Genomic DNA, 20911 nt, shown 5'->3' on the forward strand with positions numbered 1-20911 from the left:
GCACACACAAAACACAGGTGCACTGTTATCTCCCAGGAGACCTGAAATATAGCAGGCACCCTACAGTGGGCACCCCACAAATATTCATTGAAGTAGTAAATAAATGGAAGGATGTCTGTGAAAATCTAGTACACATCTCATCTCTCCACAAAATATTTTGGCCCCAGATATTTTTTATCCTAAAAAGTAATATATGTCTTTCTCCACAAACAGAGACAGTTAGTTAACTCTAAGCAAGGATGCTATAAACATCATTTTTAAAACTCATTTTAAGGTATTAACAAAACTCTGTGTCACCCTAGTGTTTCCAGATAAAGTTGTGATTCTGTTCCAATGGTAACTGTCAAAGAAGCTACAGCAGTCTGGGTTCACTTACTGGTCTTGCCTCTTCCTGTCATCCGACCTCCTTCACCGTCAATATACAGGGAGGATACAGTGATCGTGTAAGGGGTGTCAGGCTTCAATTTCTGCAGGACCACGCTGTTTTGTCGTCCTCCTATCGTGGTCTTGAGTAAAACACGCATAGTGTTAACTTTGTGCTCTCCGTCTCACCAGTCTGTTAAAAAAAGCCCTTTCTACAGGGGAGCTGTGTGAGACCCTTGCCAAGATCTGGAAACATGTACCATAGTGAAGGTTTAAAAGATATTTTATGGTATAATTTAAAATGTAAACTATGCACCTTAAATCACAAAAAAGGACTCTAAGTCTTAAGTGGATGACCTCAAAACTATATTTTAACTTGCTCACCACCAGCACTGCGAAATTTCATCCAAAATGCATTTCATAGATCTCCTCCCAAAAAGGCATTAATCATAAGTGAGCTACAAAGGAATTTTAAGATACCAAAGACTTGCATCATGTTAGAAGCTCAGCACCATTATTATTCTTACTTTTTTACAGATGTTTTTTATTTGCTTTAGAAAAATAATAAAATGATTCAGCAAAAGCTCTAAATCTTTTGGTGGTCCCTCAAAATACTACCACTCTAACAGCATTAACAGTGTAAACTACGTGTCTGGAATGTTTGCCAGGACACACTCAGGTAGGGGTTCTCAGTTGTCTTCACGATACTAGCTTGGTGGTATGACACTTTTTAAATTTCCTCCCATTACAGAGTTTTAAGTATTTTACTAATAGCTTAAGGCCATCTAGCTATCTTGTTGAAAGAAAATTTGTATGAATTGTTAACAGTTTACAGAATTCAGATGTTTATGCCATATTAATTAAAATCGCATGAAAATGGCACGCTGCCCACAACAAGAGCACATGTGAATGACTGGATGCACTGGAACAGTCCAGATGTTTCTGACTTCACACCCGTCCCCTAGAGTAGTCTGAGTTCCAGAGGAAACCTCAGTGAAAAACTGTAGTCATCCTCAAAACAAGAGAATTGAACTGCAGTGGCTAATTTTAGTAATTTTAATATTTGAGAATATGAGAGAAAAGTATCAATATCAGTAACAAATCTGAAAGCATCCACTTAGAAGAACTAGCCTTATGAGTGAGCAGAGAGGGATCTGCCTACTTCTCCTGTTCAACTCTCCAAGATAATTCTAGCATCAGTGATTCATTACTTTATTTCATGGACTAGCATGGAAATGGAAAGATCCCTAAGAATAAGAACCCTAAAAGGATCATCAGCTATACTTCCCAGAAGATAAGTTTATGAGACTCCATCTAATTATAACGGATAACTAAGGGACAGTAAAAGAGATTCAGGACAGCAGTTGGAGGGTCAGTAACACTAAGAAAAGAAATGTTCAAGTGAAATTTAGCTTACTTTGAAGCTTTACCTAAATCTAGCCTGGCACAGACAAAAAGATCTGTTTCTGACATTAAAATATCAGCCCATCAAATGTATCTTATATTATTTTATACAAAAGCCAGTTGGTTACAGTTGGTATTTAATTTCGATAAGCTATTTAACTAAAATAGATGCATTCTCAATCCAAATATATCAAACTGCTGAAGTCTAGTTCTATGGAAACCTCAAAAGACCAACTCAAAAGTCATGCTGGGGATGGGAGTGTTTCTAGTTCAGCCAAACCCACTTACCATGTACTATCAGAGACCTTTAACCATACACCTTAACTACCTCCAACATCTATTTCTGCTAACATATCTAAACTGGTAAGATGTATAACTCATTTGCTGGAGCTCGGCTAATCAGATGATTAAAGATTAATAACACATATCTAAGGCTATGTGAGGAAATATTATAAGCCTCCCAAAAGTCAACAAAATCCTGACTCTCACCAAAAGAGATATTTGAAATAAATAAATATATAAATATCACCTTATTTATATAAAAATCATGGTGCTTCCTGAGCTAGGATAATATGTGCAGTTCCAGTCACACATTTCATCAAAACAAAGCTGGAGGAAGTTTAAAGATGGACAACTAAAGTAAGCAAGGTATATGGACAAGGGCTCTGTTAAAAGAGGGAAGACTAGGAAGATAAATTAGATGAAGGTTGAGTTTACAGTCCCATTGTCTTTCTCAGAAACGTCCACTGGGATAAATATAAAAATAATAAATAGTATGAATTAGTATGAATTAGGATCCAGATCTGGAAACACCAGATCCAGGATACACTTTATGTCTTACAAAAACAGGAAAATGAGAGTTTAGGAAATACTCAGCACTTGATTAAGCTAGAGAGATATAGATTTAAAAAAATCTAAATAGACTCAAAAATCTAGATATCTTCGTGGATAATCCAACCGTAATAGTCTTTTAAAGAAAATGCAGATTTGCTGAGGCACCAATCTGAAGCTGTTCAGCAACCATGAAGAACAGCCCTTGTCTCTCATGAGGACATCCACTGAGTCTCCATCAGAGATGACATCAAGTAATTCCACCCAATACAGTAAATCTTGACTCTCTCAAAAGAATAAATGTTGCAGTAAAGGAGTTTAAAAAGGAAGGGTAGAATTTATTCAAGTAATAGTTTTTACAAAATAAATTACCGTTTGTTCATTGCCTTCACCCGTCGAAGGCTGATAAGTGATTCTGTATTTCTGCACACGACCACTAGCAGGATCCCACTTAACAGTCAAGCTGTTGGATGTTGCATTATACACCTGAAGATTCCGTGGGCCACTTTTTGGAGCTGAAAGAAGATTGTTGAGAAACAGAGTAAGCACATAGAACGATGCCTCCCCCCAAAATATGCACTGTTCCCAAAGAAATCAATAGAGCTGAACACTTCTAGGTTTAGAACTAAATTTGACCCTATGATAAATCATAGTCAATGAAGCTTAGACGACTCCTTAACAAATAGTAGCAAAGCAAAGTTTTCCAAGAAAGCCTGTTTAAAAGAGGTCCCAATCAACACATTACAGTTTAAAAACAAGCCTATCTGCAATGAATTTTGTGGTATTTTTCATTCATTCATTCATTCATTCATTATCTGGCCATTCATACAATTCAATGAATTAAATTCTTACCTTGTGTTGTTAAGGGTATCAAACGCACTGAAAAAAAAAAAAGAATTGGGGATAATATTACTAATATAGCTATAGCTCTATTTTTTAAATTAATTTTAAAATAACAATGCCCTGAAGGCTCAACACCTACGTGTGCGCTCACTGCCAATCAGGTCATCGCTCTCTGACTCATCAGGATAGATGGCAGTAACAGAAACCTCATAGAGAGTGTTTGGGTTCAGGTTTTCAAACATCAAAGTATTTTCATCTCCATTTAAGATGGTCTTAGGGAAAGAAGAAGAAAAACAAACCCGCACAATATTAAGTCACCATATATATCATACACTCATTGGCAGTTTGTTGACATTATCCCATCAGATATTTCTCCTACTTTGATTCATGGCATGAACTCAAATGTTACTAGTAGAAAAAGATGCTTTTCTGGTAACAGAGGTAAATATATATTTCAAATATGACTTCCTATCATTAAATGGGCATTTTAAAAAAAGGAAAAAGAGAGAGAGTTAACACTACCTCCATCTTATCCGAGCTTCCAAAAGGTGCCCAGGTTATTCTGTAGAGAGACACATCTGAAGCTCCGTGATCCCAAGTTCCTCTGAAACTCTCTGGTGTTACTTCTGTAATCTTTAAGTTTGTTGGGGCTGGCACTGTGCCTATCGTGAGAAAGGCAGGAATAAACTTTTTAATATGATTTAAAAATTTAATTTAATGTAATAAAACTGCCTTCTTTTATTTTAATGGACTTAGAACAATTGGCTGAAAACATTCTTAGAACCAAAAATCTCACCAATTCAGTTCACTTGCAATAAGAGAGAGCTCTGAAAACTGGAAGCATAACATGGCCATAATAGGTGATTATTTATATTCTATTAAAATGGTGGTTTTTTTCAAAGGTAGCATTTAGTAATACTCTTCTAGCTCAGAAGTTCCTAATCATTTTGCATCTCAAATTTTTTGAGAATCTAATGAAAACCATGGACTCTTTCACACAGCAGAACACGTAAACGCAAACTTTGGCATATAACATAAGAGCGTACATGAACCTTCATGGTCCATGAAATGTTATGACCAAGTAACTCATGCATAAGCTTCTCTCATAGTCACTAGCTTAGACACGATAGAGGCTGTACCGACTCTATCCAGAGAGAGGAACAACCCTGGAGCATTGACGACCGCTGAAGTCCCAATTTAAAATCCCCTCTATTAACCAGGCACTCTAGTTAGTTTGTAGCATGAGCAGTTTGGAACGTCTGCCACCAGTCCTGAGCTTCCAATGTCAATTATTTCTCTATATCCCGGTAATCAAAGCCAACTACAGAAAACCCAGAGCCACCAAAAATTTGTTTCTAATAATTACAATGAAAAAACACACTGAGATAAAGAGAGAGATATCACTTTCACAAGCACATGTGCCATACAATTGTCTATTAAGGATGCACCTTGGGTACAACTAAAATTTATTAGAAAATCTTAAGGATTAAAAACATACATTGAAGGTATTAATTTAGTATACTAAATTACCTGCTTCACTAGCCAGTTTTTCCTGACTTTTTCTCTTTACTACACATGTTATATTTATGTAAAGCTGTCAGTCTAGTCATATGTATAAATTTTCATCTCTAACCACTACCCTTACTACCAGGCAAGAACTGATGTCAAGAAGGCAACTGAAATTACTAAGAGATGTCACATGGTAAGAAAACCGCAGAAGTAGATACTGGCTGATGTTAAGAAGCAGGCTATGACATTTGACAAGATGCCCTGATCATGTACAAACAGCTGAAAAAGGAGAAGCTTTTGAGACTCTGGTGAGGGAGTTACTGGATAAGAAGTGAAAGTTCCAGGCTATAGCAATGATCCCACCACTAGCTTATTAGATGACATGAAGCAAGTCATTAATTCTCTAGCCCTGTCTTCTATGGGAGCCACTAGCCACATGTACCTGAAATGTGGCCAGCTTGAGATATGCTCTAAGTGTAAAATTAACACACGTTAGATTTCAAAGAATTTTGATGGAAAAAAATGTGAAATATCTCATTTATAATTATTATACTCATACATGTTGAAATGATAATATTTTGAATATACTGGGTTAAAAACACTTTATTAAAATTAATTTTACCTGTCTCTTCTTACCTTTTTTAATGTGGCTACTAAAAAATTTGGAATTACACATGCGGCTCCCAGTACATTTTTTCAGAACTCTGCTAGCTCCAGACCTCAATTTCTTAACTACTATTTGAATTAAGAAATTATGAGCTGAGCCCTGTGCAAGGCACTGGAGATACAAAGTTGAACAAAATAAATAAGTCTCTTCTTTCATTAGGAGATAGCAAGGGGAAAGTAGAAAAGATTTTTTTTAAAGCAATGGTAATTGAGTTAAATGCTATGGAAGTACCATGAGAAGGGGGGAAACTGAGGTCCCTTGGAGAGGCAACAGAATGGAGTAGAGAAGGAGGGGCATGGCAGGTTGCTCTGTATCTGCCTACCTTTCCCCCTCCTCTGAAATCTGACAGCATACAATCTGAGTGCTGCATACCTCACCTTCCTTACATGACCCCATGTATTGTTAATCAATTTTCTTACCTTCATAATGAAATCAAATCATGAACTATTGAGGGCAAAAATGCTTATATTTTGTTTCCCCCGATAGCTTTTTACATATAGTAAGATGTCAAAAAATATTTGATAACCGATGCAGCTTTTCCAAAGAAAATGTCCAACATACATCAAGAATGTACTTTCTTCCCCCAACCCTCTCCTAACACACACATCGGTTAAATATCTAGAAGATAAATAGTAGGATAGAAATTATCATAAAAGAAATGGACCTAAAGGTAAAAGAGAAGAAAATAAGTGCAAAATGATCTATCAATCCAAACATTATTATCATCAAAAATAGTATTAAAAAACAAAATGACTCAGTAAGTTCAGTTACACGTGAATGTAGTGTTGTTTCCTAATTATCAGTCAAGGTGATCACAACTCACGGGTAGTTTCTTGAGCAGTCACTGGAGGAGATTCTCCCTCATCATACACGGCAGAAACGCTGACTGTGTACAGAGTCTGTGAGACGAGGTCTTTGAGAGGAGTGCTGGTCCGTGATCTGTCCACTTCTACCTATAAGAGAACAGTGGACTATTTTTACAAAGTGTTAGGTTGTGACATCTGACTGTTGTTTACTGCACTGCTCAGTGCAAGAGTATAAGAATAGCACTGTTTTCCAACTGGCATAAGAGACAAAGAACTGGAGACAGTTAATAAATTTCTAAAGTGGTGAATAATTTATGTACTAGAGCCATACATAAATGGATTCAAACAACCTAATCATTTTTCACCTGTTTCCCTTTATATCACAGCCTTATTTTTTTTTTCAGTAACGTTCTGTGTATTATCTCATTTGCTATGCACAAGAAGCCTGTGAGACCCACTGGTGATTGTACCTAATTGAAATTTAAACCCAGGATGAAATGAATATGCATTCACATAAAAATTAGCTTTTATGTAATCCAAATGACTGGCGCAGTCAGTAACTCGGTGCTTAGAGAAACTATTTCTATATTCCAAAAATGCCCCTACCATTCTAAGATGGATGTCCCCCAAGCACACACAGCTTAAATCCATTCTTTGGTGAAGCCCCTCAATTTGCTCCCACTTTGATTCAGATTGTCATGGAAACAGCTTTCCACTCAACATCGCCTCAAAAATGGTCACCGTCAAAGGGACACTCCTCCAGTAACATATTCATCCTTTCTCTCATCTTTTTCAACTATCATATTGTCCTATTATCTGACAAACTCCTCGACATCCCCTTTTTTTATTTTTAGAAACATTATTAACATTTTTTAGTAATTCATAAAATGCAGAGCACCATATAAGGCATCTGTGAAAAGGAAACACCACGTAATTCTATAACTATCTAAGGGATGACTTTTTGAGATTGTTATCATACGGCAAAACATTTCTAAACTAAATACAAGACAATCCAATATTTTATTGATACTTAAGGAGTGCTTTATTAATATAACAAGTTTTTAACATTGTACTAATAAAGTGATAATATTCAAAACATGCTCTCAACTATACTTGTTTAGGTTCTTTGTTAAACGTACTAGGAAAACAAATAATTCCAAATCTGTTTTAATCTCCAACCTACCTCCTTGACATCCTCTTCTGGGGTTTTGTAGCGCACAATATATTTACGCACTTTACCAGGCGCAGGTTCCCAGAGGACATTCATGGTGCTGTGGGTCACATCTCTGAGTTTCAGATCTCGAGGTTTGGGTAAAGGCACTGGAGATGCATGAGAAATTAGGTCCAGATGTGATTTTCAATCACAAAGCTCTAAAGAATCCATACAAGTTTTCAAGAAGTTGTTTCAAGAAAACTTAAAGGTGTATAGCAAAACAACTAAAAAAAAATGGTTACTATGATAAAAGTACTATGATTCCACCAGGTAGAGCTGAATTATTCTTAAGAAGGCTTGTTAAAAACAGGATAAATTTAAATTTTTATGACAACTCTAGTGCCCATTTATATGTCAATTTCTTCTACTCTATTTACATAAGCTCTTACTTGCTGCTTGGCAATAATAAATCATAACTAACCACGAATGTATCACTCATGTTTCCTTACAATACATTTCAATTGGTTAAGATAGAAAACAAAATCAATAGAGTTAAGTTACACTAAGAATGTGATAGAAAAACCAACGGTTACAAGAGTAAAGAATAAAGATGGGCAAAAATTAATATCCAATAAACTTATAATACAATCCACGGAAGCCTAAATGGTTAGAAGAAAATAAAAATGATATTTTTTTTACCAAGTCAAACAAGTCAAACAACACTTTACCATAAAAAGAATAGGGAGGATAACTGATGAAAAGGTTTTCTTTGGTTATATGAGACAAATTTCACTCTTTCTAACTTCTCATTTGACCAATTTCTTTTGTCTCTCATTTCAACTCTGTACATCTCTCTTCCTGAATCTCTCTCCTCCCTCATCCCTTCAATGTTTTCATCTCTCCGCATCTCTCTGTGCTCCCTCCCTACACTGTAGCAGTTCAACCCCATATCCAAATCCATGACCACATTTGTCTTTCATCCTACTATGAGTCTTCTCTCCCAGTACTCTCGGAACACATATCTCCATCCCTGGCTGGCTCCTCATTCTTTCCATCTGCCACTAACCCATTTCCATAAAACCACCAACTCCAGGCAGGGTCTAAGACATAAAAGATGATTATTTATTGTTCGTGAATTCACTCTGCCCTGCCCTGTGGGGTAGTTTTCTCTTTTCTGCCCTATCATGCTTCTGTCTCAATTGTCTTTCCCCCTTGAAGTTTCCTTCTAACTTCACTTCCTTAGAAATGTGAGCTGAAACTCACAAAATTTAAGCCAAGTCATCTATCTCAGCATGCCCACCTCAACAGCATGAAACCAAACTACCAGCTAGGTAAGACAAAGGTCCTAAGTGTAATCATTGTCACTTTTCAAGAAAAAGCACCAAACACTAGTGAAACAAACAGGAAACACAAAAGGGGTTAATCGACACTCACAACTGAAGTGCAAACCATGAAGAAATCCATGTGCTCTACCCTGCTTTGTATTATTCATTGGTACATTCTCAACACCTAGCTCAGTGACTGGAGTGTAATAGATCAATATATTTTTGGATTGAGTTAATTGTTTAATTCACTTAATTGAAACAGACTTACTCCTGCATGCCAGTGAGTTTCTACTTCAATAAGAACTCGGAACGTTCTTGATCTTAAACTTAATATCTTCCTCAAAAACTACACTCACCCAACATTCCCTTCTCATCATTGTTATATATCATATTTCATGGATTTACAACAACATCAATTGTAAGATGTACCATTATCTTATGTTCTATGCCCTGACTGACATCTGGCCAAGAATAATTTAGGACAAGATTGATTGTAAGATATGTCTAAATATCAAGTATGTTAAATGTGAAAAAAATGTAAATCCCAGTATCAATTTAAGATGCTGCCATAAGTTTAGAATTCACCTTAATTCTCAAATTTGATTGCCATAAATAATAACTCTGACACTTATACACAATTATGAAACTATGGTTAGCATCACTGGGTAAAAGAAAAATCCTAATGAACATATTTACAACAATAAGGAAAGAAGGAAAACAAGCAATGTCTTACAGGTGACTTCGCGAGCAGTGACGGCTTCACTAGTGAGGTCGTGTAGGGCAGCCTGGACTGTGACTGCATACTCTGTGTTGGGAAAGAGGTCGGTCAGCTGCACTTTATTCACTGTGGGCCCCACACGCATCTGCATATGGACATTCCAAGGGGAAATAAGACATTCAAATCAAACATTTCCACTTACTGGGGATAACCAAGTACAGCCCCTTTGTAACCATTAGATTATAACATAACTTTAATTTTTTATTTCCCTGAATTCCATTTCCTTTTTCATGCCAATGTTTTCTATCAAAGGCCAAAAATCTAATTTTCTATTTTTCTCTTTTGTGTGACTAAAGGTATAAATGTGTTCATAATAATTACAGTCTAATGAGTACTCTAAATCTGTAAAGTCTTAGTAAGACCCAACAATAAAGAAACAAATGTCGCTCACCTCTTTGGGTTTTGTCGGTTCTGTGGCATTGATGGGTTCATAAGACAAAGTGTAACCAGTAGCCCCCCCAACCGGTTGCCACTGCACATGCATAGTGGTAGGGCCAACGTCATAAATATTGAGGCTGACTACAGGGACAGGCACTATTGGAATATAAAAGCAGACATCAGTCTAATTCTTGTTATTCTACTCATTTTTTAATTATTGTTTCTTACTTAGTTATTGATATTTGTATGTGCTAAATAGACACTAGGTTGCTGTGAAAAATCAATGAGAGTAATATAATCCTTTCCATCCCTCCACGCTCCCCCCTGAAAAAAACAATCTCATTGTTCTTGCTACCCCATACTCAGGACTATACATTACAACTATGTTATAAGAAGAAAAAAGTTAAAATTTCAAATGGCATTCCAGTAAGCCCATATGGAAGCCAAAATAGACACCAGTTTCCTGAGATTTCAGTCTCTTTTTCTGGAACATCTCTAAGTTGACTATTCATTCTTCAATCATATAATTTCATAGTTAAATAATCAATACGGTATTTTATTTCACCTTTCTTTAAAAAAAAAAATTTAACTGAGAGTACTATACATTAATAACCAGAACTTAGGGGATTTACAGGCTTTTTGAGGTCAAGCCCATCAGGGAGAATAAAAGGTTTACAGTCTCCTCTTCACTTAACACCCATATAGCTTTCTATTTTTGCCCAAAGATTGAGTTTAAAGTTGTAAGGAATTATCAGATTAATTTTGCCTATTACAAAACACATTATTTCCCATCTCCTTTGGTCTAACATGAAGGGAAATAAGAGAAGACCTAAAGACCTAAGGAACTGAGCAGTAAGTAGAGTCAATTCTTGCCTTGGAGAGAGTGATACCCATTCTTTTCTAAGTGGCCTTCTTTGCCCGCCCTCCCTCGCCCTGGAGCCCAGCCAAGAATATGGGAAAGGAAAGTATTCTCATATGACCCGACAAATCCTGCCAGGAATAAGAACAAGGAACAGCTCTCCTAAAAGCTCTTAGACTTCTCTGGGAAAGGCTAGAGGCCAAAGGCCAAAAAGAAAATAGAGAGATCTCACTGCCAGCAGAAAGATCTAGCCATCAACAGAACTGAAATAGTTCATCTCTGCACAGTAACTCTTCCTAATGTTAGTCCCGGTTTCTGCATGGTATCTTTCCTTAAGAAGTGAATAACTATGCAAAGTAGTTTCTCTCTAAGTTATCTGTGACTATGATTACCCATTCCACCAGTGGGGTCCCAAGGTGGCAGGAACAGCCAATGAGAGCGGAAAACCACTGAGTATTTATTGAGCACCTGCATGAAGAAGGCACTTGGTAAATATCTATTGAATGGATGTTGAATAAAGAAATGATTTGGAAGACTGACAAAATCCCACATGGGCTATTACCTCTTTATCTTAAAAAACAAAACATAAAGAAGACTTATCTTTTTAATCTGACTTACAGGTTTTTTCTGTGCCCTTCAGAGGCTCACTGTATTCATCTTCAACCACAGAATACACATTCACAACATACTCAGTTTCAGGTTTCAGATCTTTCAGTACTGTGCTACTTTCCAGTCGGCTCACATAAAACTAGAGGAGAAAATTTTAAAATAATAACAATCTCTGTTATAATTGCTTCTCCCTTTTCTACTACAATTACGAAGTAATTAACTACAGTGAGCTTAGAAATCATATTTCAGTGAGGCCATTGTCTTTTGTTTTTGGTAACTACCAGATTATAATATCTTAGACAGTCCATATCATTTATTTTCCCATATGTTATTTTCGTATTTATAAAATGAGTGGGTAAAACTAGATCGTGTTTAATGTTTCCTTCAATCTCTATGATTCCAGTATAAACTCAAGAACAAATCAAGCATCCTCTAATTAACTTTTAATTAAAAATCTTATTGTATGCTTCAATTCTTAGAAGCCACAAGAATTTAAGCAAAGTGCTTTCCCTTTAATTAAGCCCAAATGGAAGTGCTTGAGTAGCAAAAAATAGGAAGCGTCATTGTTGACTCAGTTCTGCACCATTCTACATCTCTCTTGCTCTTCACCCAACATTTTTCTCAGAGTCTGAGTGAGGAGGGCCCAATCTCAACATCAGGAAGGAACAGGTTGTAGGTGTTGTCTACTCACTTCTTGGCGTTTCCCTCCAGAAACTGGGTAGTATTCCACCTTATATCTATCCACGCTGTCAGCAGGAGGTGTCCAGCTCACTCTAAATGAACGATGGGTTCTCTCAGAAATAACTAGGTTAGAAGGTGCTTCCAAGTCACCTACACATGGAAAAAAAAGTACATACATTCTCTTATTATTATATCAAGGTGATGAAATCTGAAATTAGATTGAAATGGTATTAGTTTCTATATTAAGCTTGTGTGCATATCCTTTCACATACTAAGTAGCTAGAGTAAATCACTATAGAGGCTCATTGCCCATAAGACCTTTCTGAATAGGCAAAGGGTTCTCAGCCTCAGAAAATTCAAACCTGAGCTCATTGTGTTTCATTAAAACTTGATCTCACTCTTCCATGGCTCCACCAGTTTGCCAGTTACCCAGATTCAAAACCTCTATATCATCCTTTGGATACTTGTTCTCCTATTTTGTCTTGTAATCGATTTATAATCTAATAAATTTAAGCATTTATAATCAATATAAATCTTAATTAATAATACATAAGGATTTGGGACCTGACAATTCCACTGCCTTATTACGGTTAGTACCACCCAAGTTCACTGCCCTCACTATCATTTGATTATTTATATTCATGTCTTATCTCTTTAACAGAAATGGCTTATTATCATGTTTATTTCCCCTATAAGATCTAGTTCAGTGGTAAGAGAAACTAATCACTTTTTTACTCAAGAGAGAGGAAAAACAACCAACTTTTTAAAAATTCGGTAATATAATACTATCTGTGATTGTGGTCTCCACGTGGGTAGATATAGGTGAAATGATGAATACAGAATAAGATCTGGACTAAATATCAATAAAAATAAAAATATTAAGTTCAATATGGCCACTAGAAAAATGTTAAAAATTTAAAGGGAATTAATTCAATGACTTCATGAACATGGCAAATCATTCTCAAATAAATTCTTTCTACTTTCCTTGTAAGCCAAAACTGGAGAAAGCATTTCCATTCTTAGTATCCTAACCTTTATTGTATTTGGGTCATAATCAAGCCTACAAAATTATCAAGCAATTTTACTGTCTGGGAAACTAGAATGAATGCAACTATTACAGAGTCAACCAAAAAAAAGGAAAATAGATAAAAGATGTTTTCATCCCTACTCAAAGTTCTCTCCAACTAAATAAAACTACAACTCTCTCAGCTAATCCAGAGCCAGAAGCATACAAATTCTGGCTTCCTGGCTAGTCCATTTCTCCAGGGAAAAGGTCAGTCTGTTGTTCAAAATCCAAAAAGAAAATCTGCAAAAGTTTGGAGAAATTCAAGAAGGAGCAATCAAATAAATGAATCCCCAGTACCTAAAGCATGTGAACTATTTCTACCACATTATTTGTTAAATTCATTCCAACTTTTCCAAAACCAAAATAAATTAATAAAAGACAGCCTTTACCATAATCTACATGTACTTAAAAGAAACTTTTATCATATAATAAAGACCACAATTTTTATCAATTTTGCACTACTCTTTGTCACTACAGGTTCAGTTCCACAATTTTATTTCCAAATTGCAATTTCTTATCAATACCTACTTTTTTCAAAAACCTCTAAAAACATCTTTAGCTATTTGAATAAGTAATTTAATTCCTCTAAATCTCAGTTTCTTCACATATAAAGGCATCTGGTATTTCTAAAAGTCCAAACTTTAAAACTGTAATTTCTCTGTATATTTAAGGGATGCAAGTGAAAAGTATCAAACCTGATCATCTATAGTTGAGCAAAGCAAATCAGATATAAGACCCCTCTGTCATTCTTAATTTAAAAAAAAAAAAAAAACTTACCAAATTTTAAAAAACAAAAATCTAGGAACAATCGTTTAATAGAAACTTAGTAATTATAAAGTAAAGACACTTTACAAAAAAAAACAAAAACAAAAACAAAAACATATATACACTAGAAGAGAAAGCATCTCTCTTTCCATCTCTTCCCAACCCCTATTTATGTGTGAGTGTGTGTGTGTGTCTATGTCTGTGTGTGTGTCTGTGTCTGTGTGTCTGTGTGTGTGTGTGTGGTCAGTGTACAGGCACATATAAACTAAAAGTATCCGCAAATAAGATAGAAGTCATTTCTAGTTTGATACTGTCAGAAACAAACAAACAAACAAACAAAAATCAGGGACTAAACCAAAGATTCTCATGGAGAGCAGTATTCTCTTCAGCAGACATTTGAATTATTCCAAAGATATTTTTAGTTATCACAAATTAGGGGATGCTAGTGGCATCCAGTGGGTAGAGCCCAGGAATGCCACTAAACATCTCACAATGCACAAGAGTCCCCTCCGCCAAAATATTATCACTGCTGGGGGTGGAAACTCTGGACTAACCTTACCTGGGCCTTTGACACTGTTACACAAGTTAATGGTGAGATCATCCACGATCCTGGAGAGTGATTCAAAATCTGCCACATTGTATGCATGGATATCATCAGGATCAGTTGCTATCATCTTTAATTCAACTTCATCAGCATTTTTAATACCTCAAAAAAAGGATATATACAAATTGAAAGCACTTCTTGGGAAAAAAATAATGGAAGCAAATATTTTACAGGCTACCCTTATACAGTCAATGTTAACTAGAACAAAAATATTATTTTTCTCAATAATAAAATGAATAAAATAATATAAACTGACAGCTATTCTGAATTAACTTCTTCTAAATGCTTCTAGCACCAATTTCTCACGAAAAAGTGTCTCTTCAGTGTTTTTTCTGGAAAGCAAAATAATGGATATCAAAAATAAACATGGTGCCATGGAAAACCAAACAGAAATTTGCCTGAATTCTATTAATAATACATTTGTCCTCTTGATCCATTACATTCTTCCAAGAAGATGTGTAATTTTTTCTCATTACAAAGAGAAAAAATAAATTGAATTAACTTACTGATACATTATTTTGATAAATTATGTGATAGAAAAAATGTGGTTTTTTTCATGCTTTTATATTTTTATTTTTAACTACAAAAATATCCTCAGCTTTTATTAACTCCGGGAGCATTGCTAGCTTTTTCAGTGCTTACCAACAGCAAACAGCTCTACACCTTCATCCTTGAGTTTCTTTGAAGGTGCCTCAACATCATCTTGTGACTTTCCATCAGTGATAAGAACACCAATTTTCCGAGCTCTAGGCCTCATGCCAGCCTGGGTTCTGAAGCTCTGTTGGCGAATGAAATTCAAAGCCATGCCTAGTGGGATTTTTTAAAAAGATTCAATCACATCATTAGTCAGCCGTAAGCTTTGACCAAAAAGCAGGAGGTAAAATGACACCAGACCACCCTTACTCACCTGTGAGAGTATTGCCTCCTTTGTATGGTAAATTTGCCACAGCTTCCAACAAGCTCTTCTTGTCTCTGTGAGCATTTAACTGCCACTCTGTTCTGGGGTCCCCACTATACTGAGCAAGGGCTAAAACAACACCATTGACATTAACATATATAAAAGAGCATAATGAAAATGTCTAAATGCCTTCAATATTGTCAGACCTACCAATTTGTACTCTTTTGGGGCCAATCTCAAAGACTTCCACAATACGAGAAATGAAGCTCCTGACAGTTCTAAAATTTGCCCGGCCGATGCTCCATGATCCGTCCACCAACAACACAATGTCTGCTTCAGCTCTAGTGAGACACTCCATCCCTGACATGGCAATTGTGAGACAGGGCAGAGTAAGGAGCAAATTCTTAGCAATGTTATTTCCTAGCCACACCTTTGCCAATCCCTGGATGCTCAGTGCTAACTATTTCAGTTCTACAGCATTGGGATTTGAGACTGAAATATGTCCATATGATTTATTAACCTCAAAGAAGAGTCATAAGGATTATCAATTCCTCCAATGACTATTTCAATGGCAAATTTTTCCTTCATCTTTGACCATATTTCCTGGCCACAGTCATAGATCCTGGAGACTTAAATTAAACCATCATTATAAACTTGAAAGGGCTCACAAATAAATAAGTGGGAATGTAACCATAAGGCATTAATAATTTTAATAAAATTTTAATTCGATCTAAAGATTAGATTTTTTTTGTAATATTCAGTGGTAATTAACAGACAAGTATGAAATGAACTGATAGAATGCATAACCTAAAAAAGGTTTCAGTAAGCCAAAAATATCTTGTAAAATAATTAAGCTCCCAGGCAACTATTATATATATTAATAAAGTGTTAGATACATGACTTTTAAAATTAGAACCTTTTTGAAGTAAAAATATATGTTTTAAAACCTGATAGCTATCATATTATTTAGTTATTAACTACTTAATCATCTACTATATAAAGCAATCAGGTAAATATAGATGGTAAAGTCCGCACATTTAAAAAATCAAGAGAGAAGGAAGACAATTTAGAAAAAGTATGCAAACAAATATACAAATTGAGAGCTGAAGAGACAGCAAGCACAAACATGGATACAAAGTTAGGCTGCTTTGGAAAGAGAGAATAATTCCAATATCCTCAGTGCACAGGCTACAAAATAAAAATATAAGTCAGTTAATATCATCATAGGAGAAATACAAGAATATTAATGCAAACAGCAAGATCTGACACTTTTGTTTATTTTATCCACATCCTTATTTTCAAATGCTCTGTTTTCCAGGAGCTTATGTTATCAGCTATGAATTTTCGAAGCTCTTGCCATATTAGTATGTGATCTTTATATTACCAAAAAAAAAAAAAAACAACTCCTGGAGAAAAATTAAGTGACGCTCATCACACTACAAAGGCGCCATTCATGTATTAGACACTAACTCAAGACCGAGGTTATCAAATGCTGTTCTAAGTACCTTAGCCTTTCCACGCCTGTTCCTGTTCTGCTTACATCTACTCTTTTTTTTTTTAGCAAGTAATAGAAAACATTTAGAAGTAAATTCTATCTCCCATTCGAATCTATAAAAATATTCAAAATTAGCTTCATGTATATCAAAGCTGCAATTGTGGCAGGAGCAAAAATATCTAAAGGGCTTATGTTATAATTTTGCTTCCCAAGTTGTGGCTGCCCCCCTATTTATGTAAGCCAACTCTGCTTGCTCAGCTCAAATGAATCATTTCTACCATTACTTTAACAAAGAAAACTGCATTTTAGTCATTAAAAAGAGAAAAATATACATCATCTACCTATTGTAAAAACTCATCTTTAAATAATACAGTACTATGCACTGCTGGCAAGAAAAGCCTTAAAAATATATTGTCAAAAGTATGCTTAGCTGGATGTTTAAAGAATTTTTTTCAGTATATAAATTATTTAATTACATTTTAGCGTGAAAGTTTTATAGTCACATTTTATTGTATGATTAATTTAACAGCTCATACTTGAAATAGTTTCGTAATATATATCAAGGCGTCCTAGGGAAATGTAACTCAATTTCTTACCAGAGGATAAAATCGGCATTACAGTTGTATCAGAAAGGGTTGTCATTTCTTGTCCAACAAGTGGTGAACTTTCTCCTCCATCAAACATTCCAAAAACATTTACTTTATAGGTGGTACCTGCCCTGAAATGTTAAAATATAGTCTGTATGTATAATTAGCTCAAATGCTAGCATTTTTTCCTTCATTAAAGACACTCATCTTGACTTGCAAATGTTTACTCAGAAGAAGTTACAATGTGTCACATTGCAAGAGAAGAAAAATAACTTCCATTTCATTCTAGTTTTAGTTTACGATGTGAGGGTATCAAGGAAAACTAGCCAGCAAACATTCTAGAGAATACCAGGGCTTCACAGCACCAGTTTCCATCTTGACTTTCTATCAGATGTCGAATCCCCCATGCCACCAAGCATGTCAGGGAAGGATCAAGCTCTTTACTCTTACTGCTTCTGAGCAATAGGCTTTAAGAAAATAATTTAAATGTTGTACCTTACAAGGTAACACAAAGCACCTAGCACAATCAATACCTGGTACATGGTAGGCTCAATAAATTTCATTCTCCTTATTCTGATCAAAGTAAATTGTAAGCATTTATATAGAATTCAATATCATTGAATGAATGGTTGAAACAAACAAACTCTTCAAAAGACATTGCACAGTAGTCCATTCTTTTTACTCTAATGAATGCAGGGTGCTGTTCAAACTCAAACTTCCTTGTTTTCCACCGTACAGCCTGAAGCAAGACTTTTACTCAGCCCACCCTTCCCCAATCCTGCCAGCTGGCACCAAGCACAAAGTCCTGACTCCTCTCCCATGGCCCACCCTGGAAGAAGATTCACTCTTGGATTCTCAGCATGAGTCACCTGGGCCTTGCTAGAAGGCACAGGAAACCCCACATTGCCACGGAGCTGGCAAGAGACAAGCTGTTTTTGGTAAAATCGTGTAATATAGATGTTAATTCTTTAAAAGCTGGATGTTATTGAAAAAAAAAAATGTCATTCCTGATCATGCAATAATAAAAATCATTAAAATATTACAAAAAAAAGAAAATCTCAGACCTAAATTCTGTTGCTAGCCTCTGAATCCTATGTCAACTTCAGCAGTACCAAGAATGAAAAAGCTACCTCAACTAATCTTAAATATCCAGCTGGCAAACAGACACATAAGTGATTATATGCATAAGACCTACTAATTTACATAAGTTATTCAACCTTTAACACAACCAAATATAGTTCGTTCCTACCTAAGTTCCTCTAAAACAACTGTGTTGTCATATGGTCCAACCACTAGCTCCCCCAGTCTTCTGTCATCCCCTGTAGGGTGGAATGTGACTTTATAACCTTTCACTTCCCCAGGGGCAGGCTCCCAAGTTACTCGGAAGCTTGACATGGTTGAATCGGATGTTTTGAGGTTTCTGGGAGACTTAAATCGAGAGGCTGTAAAGACAAAAAGATTTTTAAATATTATCCGTAAGACTAAGCTTTGGGGTTTTTTATTAGCCCTACAATAATAAATCAAATTAGAAATATCTAAGTCACATACATGAGAATCATCACAAACATAATACTTCAAAATGTATATTTATAAAAAGGTTAAGCTGGTATCACAGAATATACTACCCAATTAAAATCTTGATTAACAGAGTACTACCCAAGTGGAAATATAAATAATTCTCACAGTTAAGAAGATTAGAATATTAATATATAGAATCATTTTACTTGGAACTAGACTGGTAAAAATAATATGCAAATTAAGCATCTTATCTAATTATTCTAATTTATTACAGAATTAATTTTAGACATTTATAAATAAAGTAAATGTATTAAAGTCTTCCTTTAAAATATGACACACTTTCCCTCCAAAATTATTATCTTCTACCTGTTGTTCCTGATCCTTGCCTAAGCTTTCCTTCTCCTGTCTTGTAAACTGGAAGAACTGTGATATCATATGTGGTCTGGGGTTTCAGTCGTTTTAACACTGTTGAGGTAACTGTAGGTGACACTTTAGCAACCATTTGTCTTCCTCCCCCACGGGGGCGATATACAACACGGTAGTTAATGACTTTCCCAGGTGCTGGTTTCCAGGTAACTCTCATTGTGTTTTCTGTTTCTTCATCCACTTTCAAGGCTTTCGACTCTTGGGATACTGTGAGATAAAAGGAAGATTAAATTGTATGCCATGTTGAAAGAAAATATAAATGTCCACCTCCCTATTTATGTGAAAAAAAACTCTGTGGTATCTTAAATATGTACACTGTTGTCTTGCTTAGCATCCTTATCGCTCATAAATTCACGATGGCATGTGAGCCTAATCTCAGTAAGATCACAGTAAGTTATTTTTTCTTTTACTGGCTAATAAATAAAAAATAGAAGTTCATATTGGACAGATTTCCTATTTGCATTCTAGAGACCTTAGTGGAGAAAACATCCATTTCTGGAGGTAAGATTGTAAGATTTTTATTATATTTCCATCTGTAAAGAATTCCTGTGATAATGCTGCAAGAAATACTAAAAATCATGAGTACCAACTCAGAAGTATTATTTGAGTCTTTTCAGAAAAAGTACAATCCATAAATGACCAGCCAGAGTGACTACGGTGGACACTATTCTTTGTGAGTGCTACAAACATGTAAGACTATGAATACGAAGCAACAGGAAATACCTCAAGGGCTCTAAAGGTAAACTGGTAAACAGTGAGTGTGTTGGTAAACACTGTATGTAAAGTGTTTGATTAAAATATGATCAATATTATTTATTAAATTTTCTTTAATAAAATTTCAATTATTAAAATTATATCACAAACAGGTCACAAAACATCTACAAATAGCCAAAACATCCTTTTTCTTATACCTAATTAGAGTTTATAAGAAGCATCATTTCATTCAGTTCAATAATCTTAACATTCAAAAGCTGTAAGCTTTTTTTACAGAAAGAAACTGAGCTAAAGGAAAAACTGCAAAGAATCTTTCTTGATTCTAAGAAATTTCTGTGTTCAAATGGGCAAGGACCACTTGAAGCAACTAAAAACCTAAAAAAATAAAAATTAAAAATAAATTTAAAAAAATAAAAAATAAAATAAAATGTCCGTATATAGAGAAAAATGTTTTTCAGACATTGGACATCAGGCAGCATAAGACAATGATCCTTGAGAGATGGGAAACAAATAAGAGTATGCTTTATGATTGCCCTGGCTTAATGCTTGGAGAGATTTTCTAGCCCCACTACAGGAAAAAGGAATTCAGATGGAGTCTGGTGGTCCTCCTCATTTGAGAAGATAGTTTTGTG

At 35.3% G+C, this 20911-nt stretch overlaps 1 protein-coding gene across 3 annotated transcripts in view; it reads right to left on the reverse strand.

The window, feature by feature from the left end:
- COL12A1 (collagen type XII alpha 1 chain) overlaps positions 1–20911 on the reverse strand; it is a 109211-nt gene that overhangs the window by 47329 nt on the left and 40971 nt on the right. For all 3 annotated transcript variants that reach the window (XM_016141684.2, XM_036219481.1, XM_036219479.1), the window contains 18 exons: positions 19506–19772; positions 18871–19063; positions 17631–17752; positions 15750–15899; positions 15549–15668; positions 15284–15448; positions 14597–14743; positions 12217–12356; positions 11535–11664; positions 10071–10213; positions 9635–9764; positions 7607–7743; positions 6441–6570; positions 3964–4103; positions 3581–3713; positions 3451–3477; positions 2971–3113; positions 377–506 (listed from right to left, as the gene is read on the reverse strand). In XM_016141684.2, coding sequence (XP_015997170.2) covers positions 377–506; positions 2971–3113; positions 3451–3477; positions 3581–3713; positions 3964–4103; positions 6441–6570; positions 7607–7743; positions 9635–9764; positions 10071–10213; positions 11535–11664; positions 12217–12356; positions 14597–14743; positions 15284–15448; positions 15549–15668; positions 15750–15899; positions 17631–17752; positions 18871–19063; positions 19506–19772 — 2547 coding nt within the window. The remainder of the gene's footprint in view (positions 1–376; positions 507–2970; positions 3114–3450; positions 3478–3580; positions 3714–3963; positions 4104–6440; positions 6571–7606; positions 7744–9634; positions 9765–10070; positions 10214–11534; positions 11665–12216; positions 12357–14596; positions 14744–15283; positions 15449–15548; positions 15669–15749; positions 15900–17630; positions 17753–18870; positions 19064–19505; positions 19773–20911) is intronic.

This window comes from Rousettus aegyptiacus, unplaced genomic scaffold, assembly GCF_014176215.1.
Source record: "Rousettus aegyptiacus isolate mRouAeg1 unplaced genomic scaffold, mRouAeg1.p scaffold_m13_p_1, whole genome shotgun sequence".
In the NCBI taxonomy this organism is placed as follows: domain Eukaryota; kingdom Metazoa; phylum Chordata; class Mammalia; order Chiroptera; family Pteropodidae; genus Rousettus; species Rousettus aegyptiacus.